This window comes from Chiloscyllium plagiosum, unplaced genomic scaffold (genome assembly GCF_037043375.1).
Source record: "Chiloscyllium plagiosum isolate Xiang-an unplaced genomic scaffold, Cpla_swu_hap1 HiC_scaffold_30, whole genome shotgun sequence".
Taxonomy (NCBI): domain Eukaryota; kingdom Metazoa; phylum Chordata; class Chondrichthyes; order Orectolobiformes; family Hemiscylliidae; genus Chiloscyllium; species Chiloscyllium plagiosum.
This window is the reverse complement of record NW_028270168.1, coordinates 23434976-23454972: the sequence shown is the minus strand read 5'-3', so window position 1 is coordinate 23454972 and position 19997 is coordinate 23434976. Positions and strand designations below refer to the sequence as shown.

At 42.3% G+C, this 19997-nt stretch overlaps 1 protein-coding gene across 1 annotated transcript; it reads left to right on the top strand.

Moving 5' to 3' along the window:
* The first annotated feature begins 7239 nt into the window (after positions 1-7239).
* LOC122563624 (uncharacterized) lies at positions 7240-14633 on the top strand. The gene is made up of 5 exons (XM_043717597.2): positions 7240-7410; positions 8172-8313; positions 10068-10187; positions 12239-12373; positions 12663-14633. Exons 1-5 carry the CDS (start codon positions 7350-7352, stop codon positions 12748-12750), a joined length of 546 nt encoding a protein of 181 aa, XP_043573532.1. The 5' UTR covers positions 7240-7349; the 3' UTR covers positions 12751-14633.
* The last annotated feature ends 5364 nt before the right edge of the window (positions 14634-19997 follow it).

Sequence of the window (19997 nt, the reverse complement as noted above, 5' to 3'; positions counted from 1 at the left end):
TGAAAGAGCTTTATATTTCTGAATAGAGATTCAAATCACTTTGAAAGCATGCAGCCATACTTCCATTCAGACAATTCCCTCAGTGCAAAAGGACAACCATTTCAGATGTCAGGTCCAGAATAGGAGGTGAACTGGGGGTCACCTGATTCTGTTGTTGGGGTGTCAAAGCTGGTATCAGGGCCATGGTGTTGGGTCCATAATGGTGAAAAGGGGCTGTTTGGGTCTGAAATTAGGGAGGGTGGGATTGGGCCCACTGATGGGAAAAGAGGGGTTTGGTCCAGAGTCAAGGAGGCTAAATGGGTCCAGAAGGGGTCATGAGGTGTTCAGGTATGCAGTGCTGGGTTGGGTCTTGAGCAGTGGGGAGAGTCATGGTGTCAGGAGTAGGGAGTATCTGGCTCAATAGTGGCAGAATGAATTCTAGGGATTATGTTTGGTACTGAGGGTGGTGTTGAGTTATGACTGTGGTGGAGAGGGTGTTGAGGTCCCAAGGGGAGAGGGGGTGTTGATTCAGGTTATGGAAAACGCCTAAGGGTTCCGGAAGGGTAGTATTTGGTGGAAAAATGGAGAAAGGCAGCAATACTCTCAGGATGACCATGAGGCTGAAGATCAGGCCATTAACTAGGAAGGCCGTCCCCGACAGCATGATAGAGCAATGCTTTGCAGAGCCAAGAGGCCATGGATAACCTCACTGAAACCTGCTTTCAGAATGAATGAAATGAGTTTGGACTGTGTTTAACTGCTTCAGATTTAGTTGGTAAGATGGCAAGCAGCCTCTGTTTTGAGCAAAGGACATGTTGCCCCTGCTAGTTTTGCAGTCCTTGACCATTTATCTTGCTGAAGCAATGTCTTGTTATCCACATGACTGCACACTTGATATCTTCTGGTGATCTCACTTCCAATATCTACACATTACTGCTCTTACTGATCTTTAAGAAAAAAACCAACAGCCCATGGGAGGGTGTACCAACGTTGCATTTTGACTTAAGTTCAAGTTGCTCTTAAGGCATCTCTCAGGACTTTTTTTTAAATTCATTCACTGGATAAGGGCGTCACTGGCTAGACCAGTATTTATTGCCCAGAGGGGAATTGAAAGTCAACCATATGCTGGAAATCTGGAATCACATGTAGGCTAAATCAGCTAAAGATTGCAGTTTCCTTCCCTGAAGGACATTAGTGAGCCAGGGATTTTTTTCTGATAATCAACTCATGATTGTCATTAGACTCTTAATTCCAGATTTTTATTGAATTCAACTCCATCATCTGCCATGGAGGGACTTGAATCCAGGTGCCCAGAACATTATCTGGGCCTCTGGATTTACAGTATGGTGATAATACCACTGATTCCAGTAGCTTATGCTTGAAATGTTGATTCTCCTGCTCCTCAGGTGATGTGTGACTGGTTGTGTTTTTCCAGCACCACACTCTTCAACTCTGATCTCCAGCATCTGCCGTCCTCACTTTCTCCAAGTCGATAATACCACTAGGCCATCCTAGCTTTGAGAAGTAACATCTCTCAAGATAACAAGGAGGTTGAGCTTGAGGAATCTTCTTTTGATTCTTCCATCATCCATATACTTTCAATGTTACAGAGTGTGCATTGGTTGCTAAGCTATCCTGAGATTATTGAGTTTCCTTTAGAAGAGTGTTGAATCTGCAAGAGCCAACGTTTTCAGCTGCTTTGCTCAGCAGACCAGTGCATTGTGAGGTGGAGTGGACACATTGTACATCTCCTAGCCTTGACTGGTAGTGTGCTCCCTTGTAAAGTTGATGCATACAATGAACCTTATCTTACAAAGATGTGTGGAATCCTCACTGATTCTGTACTCTCACTCCAAAGGTTAGCATAGTTGTGGAATGCTATGAGCAGACTAGACCCTAGCACATTCCCTCCTTATCGTATTTAGACTCATTGTTGTCCAGAGTAAAGTGTAACACTTTGACTGTAGTCCTTAATGGCAAGGTTCAAGGATCTTTGGCCTCTAAGATTACCTGCAGTTACATGCTCACAGAATCATAGAACTGATATAGTACATTAGGAGGCCATTCAGCTCAGTGTATCTGCACCAGCTCCTCAAATAAGTATCAGTATCCAGTGAAAATCTCCTGCTTTTCCCCCATAATCTTACACAATATTTTCAAATAATCATCCAATGCACTCTGGAATGCCTCAATTGAACCTGCCTCTACCATAGCCCCGGCCAGTGTATTTCAGACTTTAACTGCTCGTTGGGTAAAATATTTTTTCTCACCTTTGATTCTTTTACATAGCACTTTGAATTAAAGGCCTCTTACTCTTGGTCCTTTTTACAAGCAGGAACAGCTTCTCCCAATCTACTCGATTCAGCCTGCTCAGGCTTTTGAAAACCTTCATCAAATCTCCTCCTAGCACTTCCTCTCTCCAAGGAGAACACTCACCAGTTCTTCAATCTATCCTGATAACTGAAGTTTCTCATTCCTGGAAGCACTCTTGTAAATTGCCTCTGTAATCTTTCCAATGCTTTCCTGTCTTTCCTATAATATGGCACCCACAGCTACACACAATATTCCAGCTGAGGTTTACCAAATTTCTTGTACAAGTCAAAGAGTTGGTTGCTGTAAGTGATGCAAACAACTTGGGCACTGCTATTTCATTCATTCTTGTGATGTCTGAAGAGGAAGCTCATCTCTCTCATGGTTCGAACAGCAAAAAGTATACTACATCAGACATTTTAACACTGTAAATGAACATATATTTAGAACACAGAACATAGATTGTGCCCTTTGGCCCACAATGTTGACCGAACATGATGCCAAATTAAACTAATCCCTTTGGTCTTTACAACAATGGAAAGTTGTTTACTCTGATATTTCACCCATGCTGTCCATGCACCCTCAGTAAGGTTTCATCTTCCACTCCCTTTGTGTGATGTTTCTTCAGTTTGTGCAAATGGGGTGGAGGAAGCCTGCTCTGTGGTTGGGCCTTTTAGCTGAAAGACTTGCGTGTTGTCCCCTTGTCCTTTAGTGGAGGGGTGGAGAACCTCCAGAGTGTTCAGGAAAGAAGTCTCTGGTGGTCTTTCTGTCATTTTTCCTCCCTTTCTGTTGGCACCACCCTGACTCCCTGGAATGACTTGTCTTCCTTTCATCTTGTCACTAATGCCAAGCTACTGGGATGGAGGGCAGGTCTGTGTGCAAATCTGGCAAACTTTGAATATATCACCTGGCTTTCTGTGGTATCCTATTCGTGGAGACAGCCAGAAACATGCAAGTTGGAGTGAGCATGGCACCGAAAACATTGATGTACTCCTCCATCCTTTGTTCCAGCTACCGGCCTAATATTCCTGTGCCTGTCTCTGCAGTTTGACTTTGTCATTAGTGACTGAGAACTGAGGCTTATCATCTGCCTGGAACTGAACAGTGCCTTGTCTCCTGCAGTTCTCTAAACTCTTGGGCATCGCATTCTTGACCAGCTTGGAGAAGGGTCCGTGATGTGGTCATCCAAGTTAAATCTGGAACAAGCTCCCACTGAAGTGAAAATCTCTGAGCTTGTGGACGTGCAGGTGAAAGTGTTGCTGGTGCATCTTCTGAGGATTCAGTGGCTTCCTCTTCAGAGGGGAAGGTGGAGCTGAGGGTGTCCAGAACTGGCCTCATTGTGGATGCTGCTAGTGCCTGTATAAGATAGAGGGAGGATTTGTTGGAGAAGGTGCATAAAAGCTTATGTGGGTGAAGAAGGAGTTAGCACTGGAGAGCAGTGCAGCACGGTACTACAAAGGACAACTGGATTGGCTATAAACTGAAATCTCTCCACCTTTATATGAGCAATCATGCTCTTCTCCAGCCAGTTCTAGGAAATTCTCCTCACAGGGACAAATGGAACCTGATGCCTGCCAACTCCACTCTTCAATCACAGGCCCGACTAAAACAAAACAGTTTTGGTCCTCTAGGCCCAGTTATGGGCCAGTTTTCCCTGCTATGAGACAAAAGAAGGATTGAGTAAGATGTAAGTGGGTGGAACAGCAGTTAGTGGTCTTTAGTGAACCAGAAAGGTACTGAAATGTTCCCAGTGTGTGATGGGAGAGTTAAATGTTTGGGAAGATGAGTTGGGTGAAAGGTGTTGAGTGGACATGATGCATGTAACACTGAGAGCTGTAGTCCATGAACCTTGGTACGACGTATGTGCAGTGGCAGAAGTAGATCAAGTAATAGTCCTGTGAATGTAATGGAGCAGTGGGAATATGGTGATAATAAGCCTTGCAAAACGCAGAAGATGGAACTACAAGCCTGGAGGCTTCTTAAGGAAGTGGTGGATGCGGGTACAATTATAATGTTTAAAAGATATTTGGATGGATGCATGAATAAGAAAGATTTGAAGGAAAATGGACCAGAAGCAGGCAGTATGAGATTAAGGTCAACATGAACTGGTTGGACTCAAGGGCCTGTTTCCGTGCTGTATGACTCTATGACTCTATGATCATTGACCTTCTAACTACACAGATGGGGGTTCCCTATAACCTGGGACACAGCACTGTCACAAACTGCAATCTGTGGTGAGGCTGACTGTGCCTGGTGAAATGTGTCTGTGTCTCCTGTGGTGGTCCATTGGCAAAAGGACTTACCTCCTTTTCAACAACACTTTCACATCCCTGTCCACAAAGTGAGGAGCTAGCTTGCCTTTCTTCTGGGCTGCAGATACCGGGATATTCAGTGATACTGTAGTGAAGGATAGTGTGAGGACCTGGCTTGTAGTGTTGAAAGTGATGTGCATCTGAGCATTATGTCAGAGGGTCAATGACAAAAGGTTGCATTTCCACTTCATCATAGAATCCCTACAGTGTGGAAATAGGCCTTTTGGCCCATCAAGTCCACACCGACATTCTGAAGAGTAACCCACCCAGACCCATTTCCCTCTGACTTATGCATCTAACACTGGGCAATTTAGCACAGCCAATTCACCTGACTTGCATATCTTTGGAGTGTGGGATGAAACCGGAGCACCCGAAGGAAACTCACGCAGACACAGGAAGAATGTGAAAACTCCACACAGACAGTTGCCCGAGGCTGGAATTGAACCTGGGACCATGGTGTTGTGAGGCAGCAGTGCTAGCCACCGTGCCACCCATATAATGGATTCCGCAAGAAAGGCACCCAACTGCAGAAGACTATGTGAGAAATGCACAAATTTCACACAGACAGTCACATGAGGCTGGAATCAAACCTGGGTCCATGGCACTGTGGGGCAGCAGTGCTCACCACTGAGCCACCCCCACTTCTATGATGGATTCTGCAAGAAAGGCATCAAACAGCAGAAGACTGTGTGAGAAATGTTGCTCCAGCCTATGGTGAACCCTGGATCTCACTCACCAAGATATGAACTGCAAATGAGAAAATAACACCAAAGGCTCCTGCACATTTCAATTCAGTCCAACTTTCCTTCACTTGACCAATAATCCAAAGCTCATGCTTCCCCCATGCTCATATTCTGAATCCCTTTTTTCCCCAATCTGGCCTATTGTTTCATATATTCTTTCGTTGGATGTGGAGATCGCTGACTAGGCCAGCATTTATTGCTTATACCAAATTGCTTTTGAGGAGGTGACATTGTGCCACCTTTGTAAACTGCTGCAGTCCATGTTAGGAAGGGAATTCCTTGGTTTTGACTCATAACAGTGAAAGAATGGTGACACAGTTCTGAGTCAGAATGGTGTGTGGCTTGGAGGGAAACTTACAGAGGATGATGTTCCCAGGTATCTGCTGCCCTTGTCCTTCTAAGCCATAAGTCAAACGTGGCTGCCAAAGGAACCTTGGTGAGGTGTGGCAGTGTATCCTCTAGATGGTACACTCTGCTGCCATTGTGTGTTGGTGTCATCCATTTTTACAGTAAGTTGAAATAAGCAACTTTACGCATAGCTGCCTTCCTATGATCCCACGACACTCCCTGATCACTAACTCCTGATCTCTCACTGAAAAGAATTGCTAGCTCTTCATTCTGACCCATCCTTTCACAATTCAAAACTCTTCCATTACATCTTCCTTTATACTGGTCTGTTCCAATGAAAAGGTCCTAATTATTCAAAACTCAAATACAGCAGATGCTGGAAGACTAAAACAAAAACAGAAAATGCTGGAACTACTCAGCAGGTCTGGCAACATTGAGGAGAGAACAACAGCGTTAACATTTCAGGTCAAGGATTTTCAGAACTGAAGGCGCTACCAAACTGAAACAAAAGGTTGGCAGTCAGTATTAGTGTTGCAACGAATAAAACAAAGAACTACAGATGCTGGAAGTTTGGAACAAAACATATAAATTACTGGAAGGGCTCAGCAAGTGGAATAAACTGCCAGGGGAAATGGTTGATGCAGGTAATTACAACATTTAAGAGATATTTGGACAGGTACGTGAATAATTTGGAGGGTTATGGGCCAAATGCAGGCAAGTGGGAAACTTGGTCAGCATGGACTAGTTTGACCTGAGACTTCGTTTCCATGCTGTTATGACTCTAAGTCTGGCAGCATCTGTGAAAAGAAGGCAGAATTAATGGTTCAGTCCAGTGACCCTTCTTCAGCATTTACATCATTGCTGTTGGCTGCTCGTCACTTTAATTTCAGTTGTTTTCTCCTCTGACATTGGAAAGGTGGGGTAAACATGAGTCAGTGACTCTCTCAGAAACCGCCTAAAGCCTCACTGAGAAGCTAATTTTGAAGAATGAAGGAGAAGGTTGGTTTGGAGAGGGAGGTGGCGGTGGGGGGGTCTAAAGAAACACTTCTTTATTTTTATGAGGCTACACGTTTAGTCCCTTAATGTCACAAATAAAGTGGTCCAAGTTTTCTCTTGTAATCGGCTTTTTTTTAAGAAAAAAAAACTCGTGTGACTGGAGACGATGGCATGTTATGACTTTATTTGAGTGAATAAGTGACTTCAAAAGTTAAACGTCAAACCGCCAGATGAAGTGTATCAAAGGAACGTGGGTTTGAGCTGGGGGTAAATTTCTAGAATGCAGGGTGTGGGCCAATGCAACTTCCTCCTTATCTCCCTTTTAACCAAAAATGGCATTTCTTTACGCGGGGATTAACTCACCCGCGTAAATCGAAAAAAAAACATAAGTCTGGTTTCGTGCATGATTGCCATGCTGTGGTATGTGGTTGGTGCGAGGGTGAATTTGAATGCTGTGTGACTGCCTCTGACCACCCTGGATCCTCAAGCACTGAGATGCGGCTGTAGGTGTTGTCTTGACTTTGCGTCAGCTGTATAAATAAGGCAAAACGCCAGGCGCTCAGACACACAGCACGGTGTCTGCAGAGCGCTTCGCTTGTTAATGCAAACAACACAGCAACGCAGGATTTAGTGTCTAAAACAGACCGTGCACAACAAAAAGATGGGCTGCAGTTTGAAAGGATTATTTACACTGGCCACGGCTCTTATTTTGTTGGAAAATGGTACGTGTTTGTAAATAAAACGTTTCAATATAAAGTTTGGATCTGTCGCGTGTACCGTGTGCTTGTTGCGCTGTAACCTATAAGACTCGTCGGTATGTTTTCAGATTTGTGCATGATTCTGTGGTCATCCCGGATCGGGTTTTAATTGCACAGCGTTGCCAGGGTTTGCACTGATAAGTACCAGCACTGGGCACACGCTTCTGAATTGAGGCAGGCACTAGCTCTTATCATTGACACAGTCAGTATCGTGGTCCCTGTTTCTGGACTGTCACTACCCAACCTGAAACCGCAGTGCTGCAAATGGGAGATGGTATTTCGGTAAATTGCTCTCTGATTAGTATCGTTTTGTACATTTATCAGAAGTCGGGCTGCTGAAGGGGTGCTGGAGTGGTGTACCCGAGTTTATTTTTGAGCAACCATTTCCTTAACAGAATAACGCTTTTGCAAAATAAAAATCCATCCAATGAATGCAACGGTGAATCGATGTCCTCCGTCACTGTTGCCCGGGCTTCCAGCTTTTTTTCCGAATCTGCTCAATCGAAAGATCAGAGCAGCAGGGCGCGACGATGCAAAATACATTGAAAAAAACAGGCAGAGAGACAATCGATTGTTTGAATTTAATTGTAATTTATGTAACAATTGCAACGCGCGTAGTGCAAAGGCACGGGCAGATTTTCCAGGGGAGAGAGAGAGTCCACCACCCCCTGTTTGAATTCTGTAGATGTTTCTGTTGGTTAACATGTCAACGTTTGGTGCTCTAGGTTGTGGTTTCCGCTTGCCAGGGTCCAGCGAGACCAGCAGTCAGTATCTGAGGAGAGAGAAGCGCTGCTCATGTAATAATCTGAGAGACAAAGAGTGCATCTACTTCTGCCACAAGGACATTATCTGGGTGAATACACCAGGGTGAGTACAGCAGAAATCAGGAATCCCAAATAGAAAGCCAGAAAACGCTGGACAACAGTGAAGGGGGTTGGAGGGTAGCGTTAATGTTTCAAGTTCATGACCCTTCATCAGAACTGGAACAAGTTAGAGATAACTGATAAACAGAAATCCCAACTGAGAAGAGGGCAGCCCCGGTTAAAGAAAAGGTGGCAGTGATCAAACATCAAAAATAAAGGAAATTCACTGTTTCACTGCCAGATCTAGGAGGGTCAGCTTGAAGTCTGCATTTTTTTTTCTGCAAGTGATTTTTGATATATGCTGACCATCCATCCATCCAATGCTTTTTGGCAGCATTTACAGTTACCATGGCTGCTTCAGAGATGGGGCAGCTTGTGGCCTCAAATATGACCTCAGTGACCTCATTGCAACACCCACTTTGGAAGCATCTTGCTTGAATCCCTTGCCAGATATGGCCAGATCGTTAATTTTCAGTTCTGACGAGAAGTCACCAACTTGAAATATTCATTATTGTTCTCACTCTGCTCTCTCTGCCTGACCTGCAGAGTATTTCCAGCATTTTGAGTGAGCCTCAGCACCAGTCTTCAATTACTGGAATTACCTCCTGCATTTCAATTTCACCTCACAAGAATTAAATCAAAAACTAATCCGTTGTGGGTGCTTTAAGATGAGATAAGGTGCTATCTTGAGGTGCCAGTTAATCTTCATACTTTGTCATGCCTTACTTATGCATTTGGGTGTGCAATAACTTTAAACTAGATCCACCCAACATTGAATTAGGGCTTATTGAAAAAGCATGACAAGTGCTGTGGTTGGGTGCACTTAAACCACACTTGAAATTCAAGTCAGTTAATGTATAAACTGGATTTTAATGTATTACCAAAAATTGGAGAATTCTTGCACCTTACAATTTCTGTAACCATCTCCAACCTTCCAGGATCTCTGTGACTCTGCAATTCCAGATTCTTCATCACATCATTGACATTTGTGCTCTTTGATTCCCTTCCTAAATCTCCTTCCTCATTACTGTCTCTGCTCCTTTGTATTCATATTTAAATCTTAGCTCTTTGACCAAGCTTTTGGTCATCTATCCTAATATTAATTTCATTTCATCAGTGGCAGTTGTCTGATTAAGTGCCTTAATCAGTTGTCTGATTAACATCTCAATATGCTAAGGATGTTTAACACCTTGAAAGTGCTATATAGAGAGCTTGTTATTACACTAACATTGCCCAGTTAATGATGGACTCAGCTCTATTTTTCTATGATCTCCAGTGTTTTGAATTTTGAATATTTGCATATTTCTTTATCTCTAAGTATGCCGCTAAATTGATGCCAATAAGTAATTATATTCTTTTTTTAAAACCCAGTTAAATATAATTAGGGCGGACAGCCCATAAGGGGCACTGTAATCAAAATCAGATCACAAAAGAAAGTTATGAATTTAAATTAATTTTTTTTTAGGGTGATAACGCACACCTGCCCTAGCAATTATATTCCACAATCACTAATCAGCCATCATTAATTTGAAGGGGACAGTATGCTGACTGTAGCAAGTTAGTTATTATACATAAAGATGGCATGTGTTTTCAAATGTTGTTGAGCGATGCCACCCTTCAAACCAGTTATCACAAAATCTATAAAGACCAATAAACTAGCCTACAGATTTTGAATTTCCTTTGATGATGGGTCTTTGTGTGTGTTATGATGTCGTAAAGATTTTCTTTGGTTATAACAGCTATCTGTTTTCTTAACAGGAGAACCACACCTTATGGCTTAGGAAGTCCAGCAACACGCCGCAAAAGATCAACTCCAAGGTGCGAATGTGCAAATTCCAAGGACGGAATGTGTTCTAAGTTTTGCCACTTGGACAGCTCGTAAGTTATCAAGATTAATTAGCACACTGTAGGGGATTTTAACTAGTTTGTGTACAGTTTCAAACCTGTAACCGAATAGTTAGCCAGCTCAGTGCAGTAACAGTATATTACAAAGTGGCCCAAGGGAGACTTGCCTTCCCGTTATGACAGTCTACACTAGACACTAGAAGCTTCACCCAGGGGACCATGCTGGCAAGGGCAATTGGAAAGCAAGCCCAATCTCATTGAAAAGGCCATTTCTATTCACTGTTTGTCAGTTTTAAAAGATTGCAAACAGAACACTTAACCAAGCTGTAGCCTTTGATCAATTACTTCAGGTCTGTTATGTGCCTATTGTGTCAAGAGAGGGACAAGACACAGAAATGACAGCCATGCCTAGTGGGTAGCCCTCTCGCCTCTGAATCATGTACGTCTCACTCCAGTCATCATAGGTCATAGAATCTCTACAGTGTGGAAACAGGCCCTTCGACCCAACAAGTCCACACTGACCCTCCGAAGAGTAACCTACCCAGAACCATTCTCCTACCCTATTGTCCTATATTTACCCCTGATCAATGGGCAATTTAGGATGGCCAGTTCCCCTAACCTGCATATCTTTGGATTGTGGGAAGAAACTGGAGCACCCAGAGGAAACCTACACAGACATGGAGAGAATGTGCAAACTCCACACAGACAGTCACCTGAGGTTGGAATCAAACCCGGGTCCCTAGCGCTGCGAGGTAGCCGTGCTAACCACTGAGCCACCATGCCACAACCTGAGCCACTGAGCCGCACCCTGAGTCACACTGAGCCACCGTGCCACACCCTGAGCCACTGCCGCAAGTGATGTGATCCCAAAGTCCAAGTTGACCCTCCAATGCAGTTCTGGGTGGCAGTGTGTGTGCAGCACTATCAGTGGTGTCATCTTTTGGAATGGAAATTTGAAAGAAGATCTCTTTGCTGCTCCAGAAGGATGTTCTGTAGCGTTATTTCAGAAAGGAGCTAGGTTGTTTTCCCTAGTGTTCTGGCTAATATTTATCCCTCGACCAATATCAGTAAAACAGTTTATCTAGTCATTTATCTTTACTGTTGTCTGCAAATTGACAGCTACCTTTCCTACATTACACGAGTTACCTTGCTTCAGGAACTGTCAAAAGCACTTTGATGGGCAGTACTCTGAGGTCATGGAAGGCTTTTATGCAAATACAAGTTCTTTGAAAATATCTTTAAAAATATTCAAAATAATTAAGATGTTGAGGAAGCTGGAAGTACAAAAACAGAATAGTGGCCATGCAAGGCGGTTTGATCAGTATCTGAGAAAGGAAATAGGTTAATCTTTCAGATCTAAACTGTAAAAGATGTTGACGCAGGGATCATACCTGAAATGATCAGGTTCCAGAACAACATCTTTTGTTTTATTTCAAATGTTTGTGGTAATGTGTTTGTTACATGGTAAACCTGTTACACAGGTATGCACTTTTTGAGATGGACGTGAAGACAAAGGAAGAATTATTTTCAAAACTGTAGAGAAACGCAGAGTTTAGTGGTAATTGACGAGCAGGGCACAGGGCAATGTGTAATTCAATAGTGATGTTGAAAATTGTAAAGGCCTTTGAAAGAGATGCTTGGGAGAATCAGCTTCCAAAGGCAGGGAAGTTGGCAACCAGAGAACACAGATGTAAAATCATTTGCAAAAGGCCATGGAGGGGTAGTGGGGAAAATTCTATTTTATATAGCAAGTCGTTGTGACCTGAAATGCACTTCTCAAAAAGCTGGTAGTAGCAGTAAGTTTCAAAAGGCAATTGGATCTTTACTTAAAATGGGGGGAAGATTGCCAAGAGATGGGGAAAGAGCATGGTAGTGAAATAATTGCCAGTTTTTCAGGGAGTTACACAATTCTATGCCAAAAGCCTTAAAAACCTGACAGAGTCAGTCTGCAGCCCATTGTTGCTAATATTTAAAAGAAGTGTGAAATAACCTATTTCATATTAGGAACTGGCTTGTCAGTAAATACATTATGCTACAATTTTATATTTAGAAAATGAAATATGTGTTTTGTTTTCATTTTTTAGAAGAGACAGCAGTGTTCAACAGCAAACTGGAAATACAGGTACACAATACCAAAACCCACCCCAACACCAAACCATAAGCTCCAGTTCAACGCAACACCAGAGAACTGTCAATTCTCATCTGTTACAGATTTTAAGGTAAATTTTATTCACAAAAAGAAAAGTTCAATTCCTTCATGTTAATCGACCTTCAAATGGGGATGGTGCTAGCAATTATTTCACATCCCTGAATCCCTTAGATAAGATACTAGACGGCCTCATTAGTTTTGAATTCTTCGTAATGGGTTAAAATAATGCAATGCTTGGCTACTTCAGAGGACAGTCAAGTGTCCGCCACATTTGTATTGGGTGAGGAGCAGAAATGAAGAATATCAAGAACATGCTTATAGATTAGAATAAAATTAATTTTATGGAAAATCTTTTACAGAAAAATTGCATCATCAAACATCCAGACTGTTCAACGAAAGCACTTCTTAAAGACTCGGAATGAACTATATCGAGAGAGAAGGAGATGAGCTGTCCAAAACAAGTTCACTCTTTTCCTGAGAGAAGGTGCCATCTTTAGCTTCTGTTTCTTCTTCGATTGATGGCACATGAGATGCCAGGAGAGAACAAGAAGATGGCTGGAGGGATCAGATGCACACCATGAGTATTAGCCAGCTGCTGTCAAACAATGATGGCTCTGTTGTTGGACTGTAAGAGAAGCAGGAATGGGGAAAGAAATATGGAGATCAAGGAAGGAAGATGAGCCTGAACGCTCTGAAGGATTTTGTCAGAAGCCTTGTATTTTTTTTACATGCTTTTAATTGAACAGAGCAGACATAACAGTCTGTATATTTACAAGGCAGTAAGGGGGTGGAGAAAAAAACTGGTTGTATAATACATCTACCTCCACAATGTGACAATTGGTCATCTTTGGACAACTTCAGTGAACTGGACACAAAATGATAGCTGTCACTAGGACATTGGATCCCCAACAATTACAACAGAACTGAAAACATACAAGTGTTGAAGCTGAAGGTGTGATACAAAACAGCTTTGCAATTACCTCAACTCCTGTTGTAAAGGATGTCTATGCAGATTCATAACCAGTGAATGAATCACTAGGTTCTTTCTTAGTGTTGCTTACTATGAAGCAGAAGAAGTACTTTTTGCCTGTTGTTTTTCAGTTTGTATTTTCATAAGTAAATGGGTTCGGTAGATGATTTTACGTCTGTTGACCAAGTAGGTGATGGTGCATCATGCAGAGACAGCTACATGGATGTGTGAGAGCATTGGGCACAGTGATAATGTTAAGAATGACAGTGATGCCCGTTACAGACAACCTGCCAGTGCTCACCATTAATTTGCTTAGAATCATTAATCAATAATGATCATTGGCGATAACAAACAAATGCTTAGTTTGTTAATCTGACATTCCTCTATCCATTATTTTAACACCCATTAACTCTCCACTAAAGTAACAGAAATGAAGTGCTGTTTGAAAGCAGTGTATTTGTTGCTGATATCACAACTGACCACTATCCTAATACATCTCATGAAAAATCCCCTCAACTTTAACCTTTTTACTGTCAGCATTCTTGTTTTCAGGTATTCATGATGAGGTTAGAATTAAATCTGTCACATCCATGTCTATGCATAGCTTTTCATTCTATAAACGAGGAACAAGAATAGGCCACTGAGTCTGCCATTCAATAAGATCACAGCTGATCTGATTTTAACCTGAACTCTACATTCCTGCATATCCTTGATAACTTTAATCAATAATTCATCAACTTCTGCTTTAAATATTTTTAAACCACACCCTTTTGAGGAAGGGAATTCCAATGACAAACAACTGTCTAAGAGAAAAGACTATCAACACATTTTAATATTCAACCATTTACAGTCAGTTTCTGCATAGCCAATTTCCATGTTAAATATAGGAGAAGGAAGTATAGGCAACATTGAATTCTACAGTCTAACCATTTCATTAGGATTACACCTGCTTGCTGTGTTTAATTATTAGATTTATGACACAAAGGGTTCTTCTTTCAAAGCTTACTTAGGTAGCAAGGGCTGAGGGACTTAACAGGAACCATATTACATTTAGGGTCTTGTGTTATTTTACATTATGCACACCATGCAGAATGGGTAATTGGCCTCTATATCCATGTGAGTGGTCAATTTAAAACATCATTGTACAATACTGTTTAAGACAACTGTTAATTTATTATTAACGATCTGTTATATACAGTGATAAGCTGACCCACATTTCAGTGATTAAATAACTCTAATCAATATTTAATTAATTTATGATTAACTGTAAATTATTGTAATTCAGTGTACTTTGGAACTATTGTGATTATTTTATGATATAAACCATCAAATGGAAAAATATATTTACTATCATTAATAAGTATTTATGGATGTCATTCATTTTCGAAAATGGTACTTCCTGTAGTATGCTGTGGGAACTGCAGAAAATTAGTACTAGATCTCAGTCCACTTTCAGTGCAGTGGTTCTTGCTCGAAGGTGTGTAGATGGCAGATGAGAATAGGAGCCGGTTCAATCTGTTGCATTTATAGAGCACCGTTCAGGAGCTCAGAGGTAGCATGGTAGCTCTGGTTAGCACTGTTGTTCCATAATGTCAGGAACTGGGGTTTGATTCCAACTTCGGGTAACTGTCTATGTGGAGTTTGCACATTCTCCTGATGACTGTGTGGATTTCCTCTGAGTGCTATGGCTCCCTCCCACAATCCAATTATTTTTCAGGTTTGGTGGATTCGCCATTGTAAATTGCCCCATTATGTCTAGGGATGTGCAAGCTAGATCAGCCATGGGAAATGCATGGTTAGGGGAGTGAAGTGGGTCTGGGTGGAATGCTCTTTGGAGGTTCAGTATGGGATTCTTATGATACTACGAAATCCCAAAACACATAACAATCAATGGCCTGCTGTTTTATAATCTAGGGAATCACAGCAGACCACTTGTACACCGTAAGCTTGCACAAGTAATAATAATTACAACAGGATCTGGACCAGATGGACCAATGGGCTGAGAAGTGGCAGATGGAGTTTAATTCAGATAAATGCGAGGTGCTGCATTTTGGGAAAGCAAATCTTAGCAGGACTTGTACACTTAATGGTGAGGTCCTAGGGAGTGCTGCTGAACAAAGATCTTGGAGTGCAAGTTCATAGCTCCTTGAAAATGGAGTCGCAGGTAGATAGGATAGTGAAGAAGGTGTTTGGTATACTTTATTGGTCAGAGTATTGAGTACAGGAGTTGGGAGGTCATGTTGGAAGGCCACTGTTGGAATATTGCGTGCAATTCTGGTCTTCCTATCGGAAAGATGTTGTAAAATTTGAAAGGGTTCAGAAAAGATTTACAAGGATGTTGCCTGGGTTAGAGGATTTGAGTTATAGGGAGAGGCTGAACAGGCTGGGGCTGTTTTCCCTGGAGTGTCGGAGGCTGAGGGGTGACCTTATAGAGGTTTACAAAATTGAGGGGCATGGATAGGATAAATAGACAAAGTCTTTTCCCTGGGGTCGAGGAGTCCAGAACTAGAGGGCATAGGTTTAGGGTGAGAGGGGAAAGATATAAAAGAGACCTAGGGGGCAACTTTTTTACGCAGAGGGTGGTACATGTATGGAATGAGCTTCCAGAGGATGTAATGGAGGCTGGTACAATTGCAATATTTAAGAGGCATTTGGATGGGTATATGAATAGGAAGGGTTTGGTGGGATATGGGCCGGGTGCTGGCAGGTGGGACTAGATTGTTGGGATATCTGGTCGGCATGGACGGGTTGGACTGAAGGGTCTGTTTCCATGCTGTACATCTCTATGACTCTAAGCAGACTGTCTTTTCAATGATGGGAGTGAGGGATTGTTACTGGACAGGATAGCCAAAAACTTTTCTGTTGCCTCTTAAAATGATAAGTTGTATGGCCATTAGTCAGGTAAGGACAAGGCCTCAGTTCAACATGTCACCCCTAAACATGTCACAGTGCAGCTGTTTTTAGTATTACATTGGAATGTAAAGTCAGCTTATTCAGGCATGTTCTGACACTCCTCAAGAGCAGGTGAGACTTTTACCTTGGCTGTCTGGATCAGATGTAGACACAGTATTATATTTGAGTTTTGAATTTGTGCTCAATTGTCTGGAATGGGACTTGATTCCATAACCTCAGAGGTAGGTATGCGACCTCCTGATTCAAACTGACACTTAGCAATAATAATGTATCAAGAAGAAATGGATTTGATTTATATAAGAACCTTCACAGTTATTTGACACCCAAAAGTGTTTTACAGCCAATGAATTACTTTGAAATTGTATTCACCACTAACACAATTGCCAATTTACAAACATTAAGATCTCACAATCACAGTAATAATAACCAGATGATCAGCTCATAGGATGTTGATTGAGAGACCAGTATTGGCCAGGACACTGGCTCATTTCCCTGCTTTTCTATGAAATAGTACCATGGGATCTCTTTAAATTGCATTGCTATCTAAAGAGTTTTTAATTGGGCCTTCTCAAAATGTTCTGTCACACAACCTGCAACAGTGGGACTTGAATCTGGACCTTCTGGCACAAAGATGGGGATACTACCATTGCCCCACAAGATCCCTTTTTAGAGAGTCGTAGAGATGTACAGCACAGAAACAGACCCTTCAGTTCAACACTTCATGCTGACCAGATATTCCAGCTAAACTGAGTCCCATTTGCCAGCATTTGGCCCATATCCCTCTAAACCCATTCAGATGCCTTTTAAATGCTATAATTGTACCAGGCTCCATCACTTCCTCTGGCAGCTTATTCCATATAAGCATCTCCCTCTGCATGAAAAAGTTGCCCCTTAGATCCCATTTAAATATTTTCCCTCTCACCTTAAGCCAATGCCTTCTCGTTCTGGAGTCCCCCACCCCAAGAAAAACACTTTGTCTGTTTACCCTATCCATATCTCTCATGATTTTATAAACCTCTATAAGGTCACTCCTCACCCTCCAACACTTAAGTGAAAATAGCTCCAGTCTACTCAACCTCTCCTGAAAGCTCAAACACTCCAACACTGACAAGATCTTTGTAAATCTTTTCTGAACCCTTTCAAGTCTGTACAGCAGGAAGACCAGAACTGCATGCAGTATTCCAATGGTGGCCTAACCAATGTCCTGTACAGCCTCAACATGACCTCCTAACTCCTATACTTAATGCACTGACCAATAAAGGTAAGCAGACCAAAACGTTCTTCATTATCCTATCCACCAGAGTTCACTAATGAGTGCATTACAGTGATGAGTGCAAACACGTTGTAATATGTATATTTTTATAGCAAACTGCTCAGATATATGACAAACCACTAGAGCAGGCGAGGCTTGAACCTGGGTCTACTGATCTTTCAGGGACACAGCACCTCAAAAGTGCATCCTGCCACCTCCAATTATTTCAATGCAGACCATAAACTGCTTAAACTGACTACAAGCTCTTTAGAACAAAATGGATAATTATGTCTTAAGCACAGTATGTGGATGTACCTACTACAGACAGTACAAAACTTGACCTTGGGAAATAAGGCTGGGCAGGTGACTGAGGTGTCAGTGGGGATGCACTTTGGGGCCAGCGATCATAATTCTATTAGTTATAAAATAGTGTTGGAAAAGGATAGACCGGATCTAAATTGGAGGAAGGCTAATTTTGACAGTATTAGGCAAGAGCTTTCAAAAGCTGATTGGGGCAGATGTTTGGAGGTAAAGGGATGGCTGGAAAATGGGAAGCCTTCAGAAATGAGTTAATGAGAGTCCAGAGACAGTATTTTCCTGTTAGGGTGAAAGGAAAGGGAATGCTGGATGACGAAAGAAATTGAGGGGTTGAGTAAGAAAAAAAAGGAAGCATATGTCAGGTACAGGCAGGAGAGATTGATTGAATCCTTAGCGTATAAAGGCAGTAGGAGTATACTGAAGAGGGAAATCAGGAGGGCAAAAAGAGGACATCAGATAGCTTTGGCAAGTAGGTTCAAGGAGAATCCAAAGGGTTTTATAAATATATTAAGGACAAAAGGGTAACTAGGGAGAGAATAGGACCCCTCAAAGATCAGCAAGGCAGCCTATGTGTGGAGCCGCAGAAGATGGGGGAGATATTAAATGAGTATTTTGCATCTGTTTACCATGGAGAAGGATGTGAAAGATATAGAATATTGGGAAATAGATGGTGACATCTTCAAAAATGTCCATGCCACAGAGGGGGAGGTGCTGTATGTATTAAAATGCATAAAAGTGGATAAATTAGATTAGGTTCCCTACAGTGTGGAAAAAGGCCCTTCAGCCCAACAAGTCCACACCGAACCCCTGAAGAGCAACTGACCCAGACTCAATCCCCTATATTTACCCTTGACTAATACACCTCATATTACAGGCAATTTAGCATGGCCAATCCACCCAACCTGCACATCTTTGGACTGTGGAGGAAACTCACGCAGACACGGGGAGAATGTGCAAACTCCACACAGACAGGCAGGAATTGAACCCAGGACCCTGGTGCTGTGAAGCACAGTGCTAACCACTGAGCCACTGTGCCGTCCACAGGACTGATCAGATGTACCTAGAACTTTGTGGGAAGCTGGGGAAGTGATTGCTGGGCCCCTTGCTGAGATATTTGTGTCATCAATAGTCACAGGTGAGGTGCTGGAAGACTGGAGGTTGGCTAACGTGGTACCACTATTAATGAACGGTGTTAAGGTAAAGCCAAGGAAGTATAGACCGATGAGCCGCACATCGGTGGTGGGCAAGTTGTTGGAGGCAATGCTGAGGGACAGGATTTATGTGCATTTGGAAAGGCAACGATTGATTAGGGACAGTCAACATAGCTTTGTGCATGGGAAATCATGTCTCACAAACTTGTTTGAGTTTTTTGAAGAAGTAACAAAGAGGATTGATGAGAGAAGAGCGGTGGACATGATCTATATGGACTTCAGTAAGGCATTCAACGAGGTTCTCCATGGGATACTGGTTAGCAAGGTTTGATCTCATGGAATACAGGGAGAACTAGCTATTTCGATACAGAACTTGTTCGAAGGCAGAAGACAGAGGGTGGTAGTGGAGGGTTGTTTTTCAGACTAGAAGCCTGTGACCAGTGGAGCACCACAAGAATCGGTGCTGGGTACACTACTTATCGTCATTTATATAAATGATGTGGATGTGACATAGGAGGGAGTGTTAGTACGTTTGCAGATGATACCAAAATTAGAGGAGTAGTGGACAGCGAAGAAGGTTACCTCGGAGTACAATGGGATCTTGATCAAATGGGCCAATGAGTTAAGAAGTGGCACATGCAGTTTAATTTAGATAAATGTGAGGTGCTGAATTTTGGAAACACAAATCTTAGCAGGACTTATACACTTAATGCTAAGGTCCTAGGGAGTGTTGCTGAACAAAGAGACCTTGGAGTGCAGGTTCATAGCTCCTTGAAAGTAGAGGCGCAGTTAGATAGGATAGTGAAGAAGGCATTTGGTATGCCTTCCTTTATTGGTCAGAGTATTGATCATAGGCGTTGAGAGGTCATGTTGTGGCTGTACAAGACATTGGTTTGGCCACTTTTGGAATATTGTGTACAATTCTGGTCTCCTTCCCATCAGAAGAATGTTGTGAAACTTGAAAGGGTTCAGAAAAGATTTATAAGGATGTTGCCAGGGTTGGAGAATTTGAGGTATAGGGAGAGGTTGAATGGGCTGGGGCTGTTTTCCCTGGACCGTTGGAGGCCGAGATTTACAAAATCATGAGGGG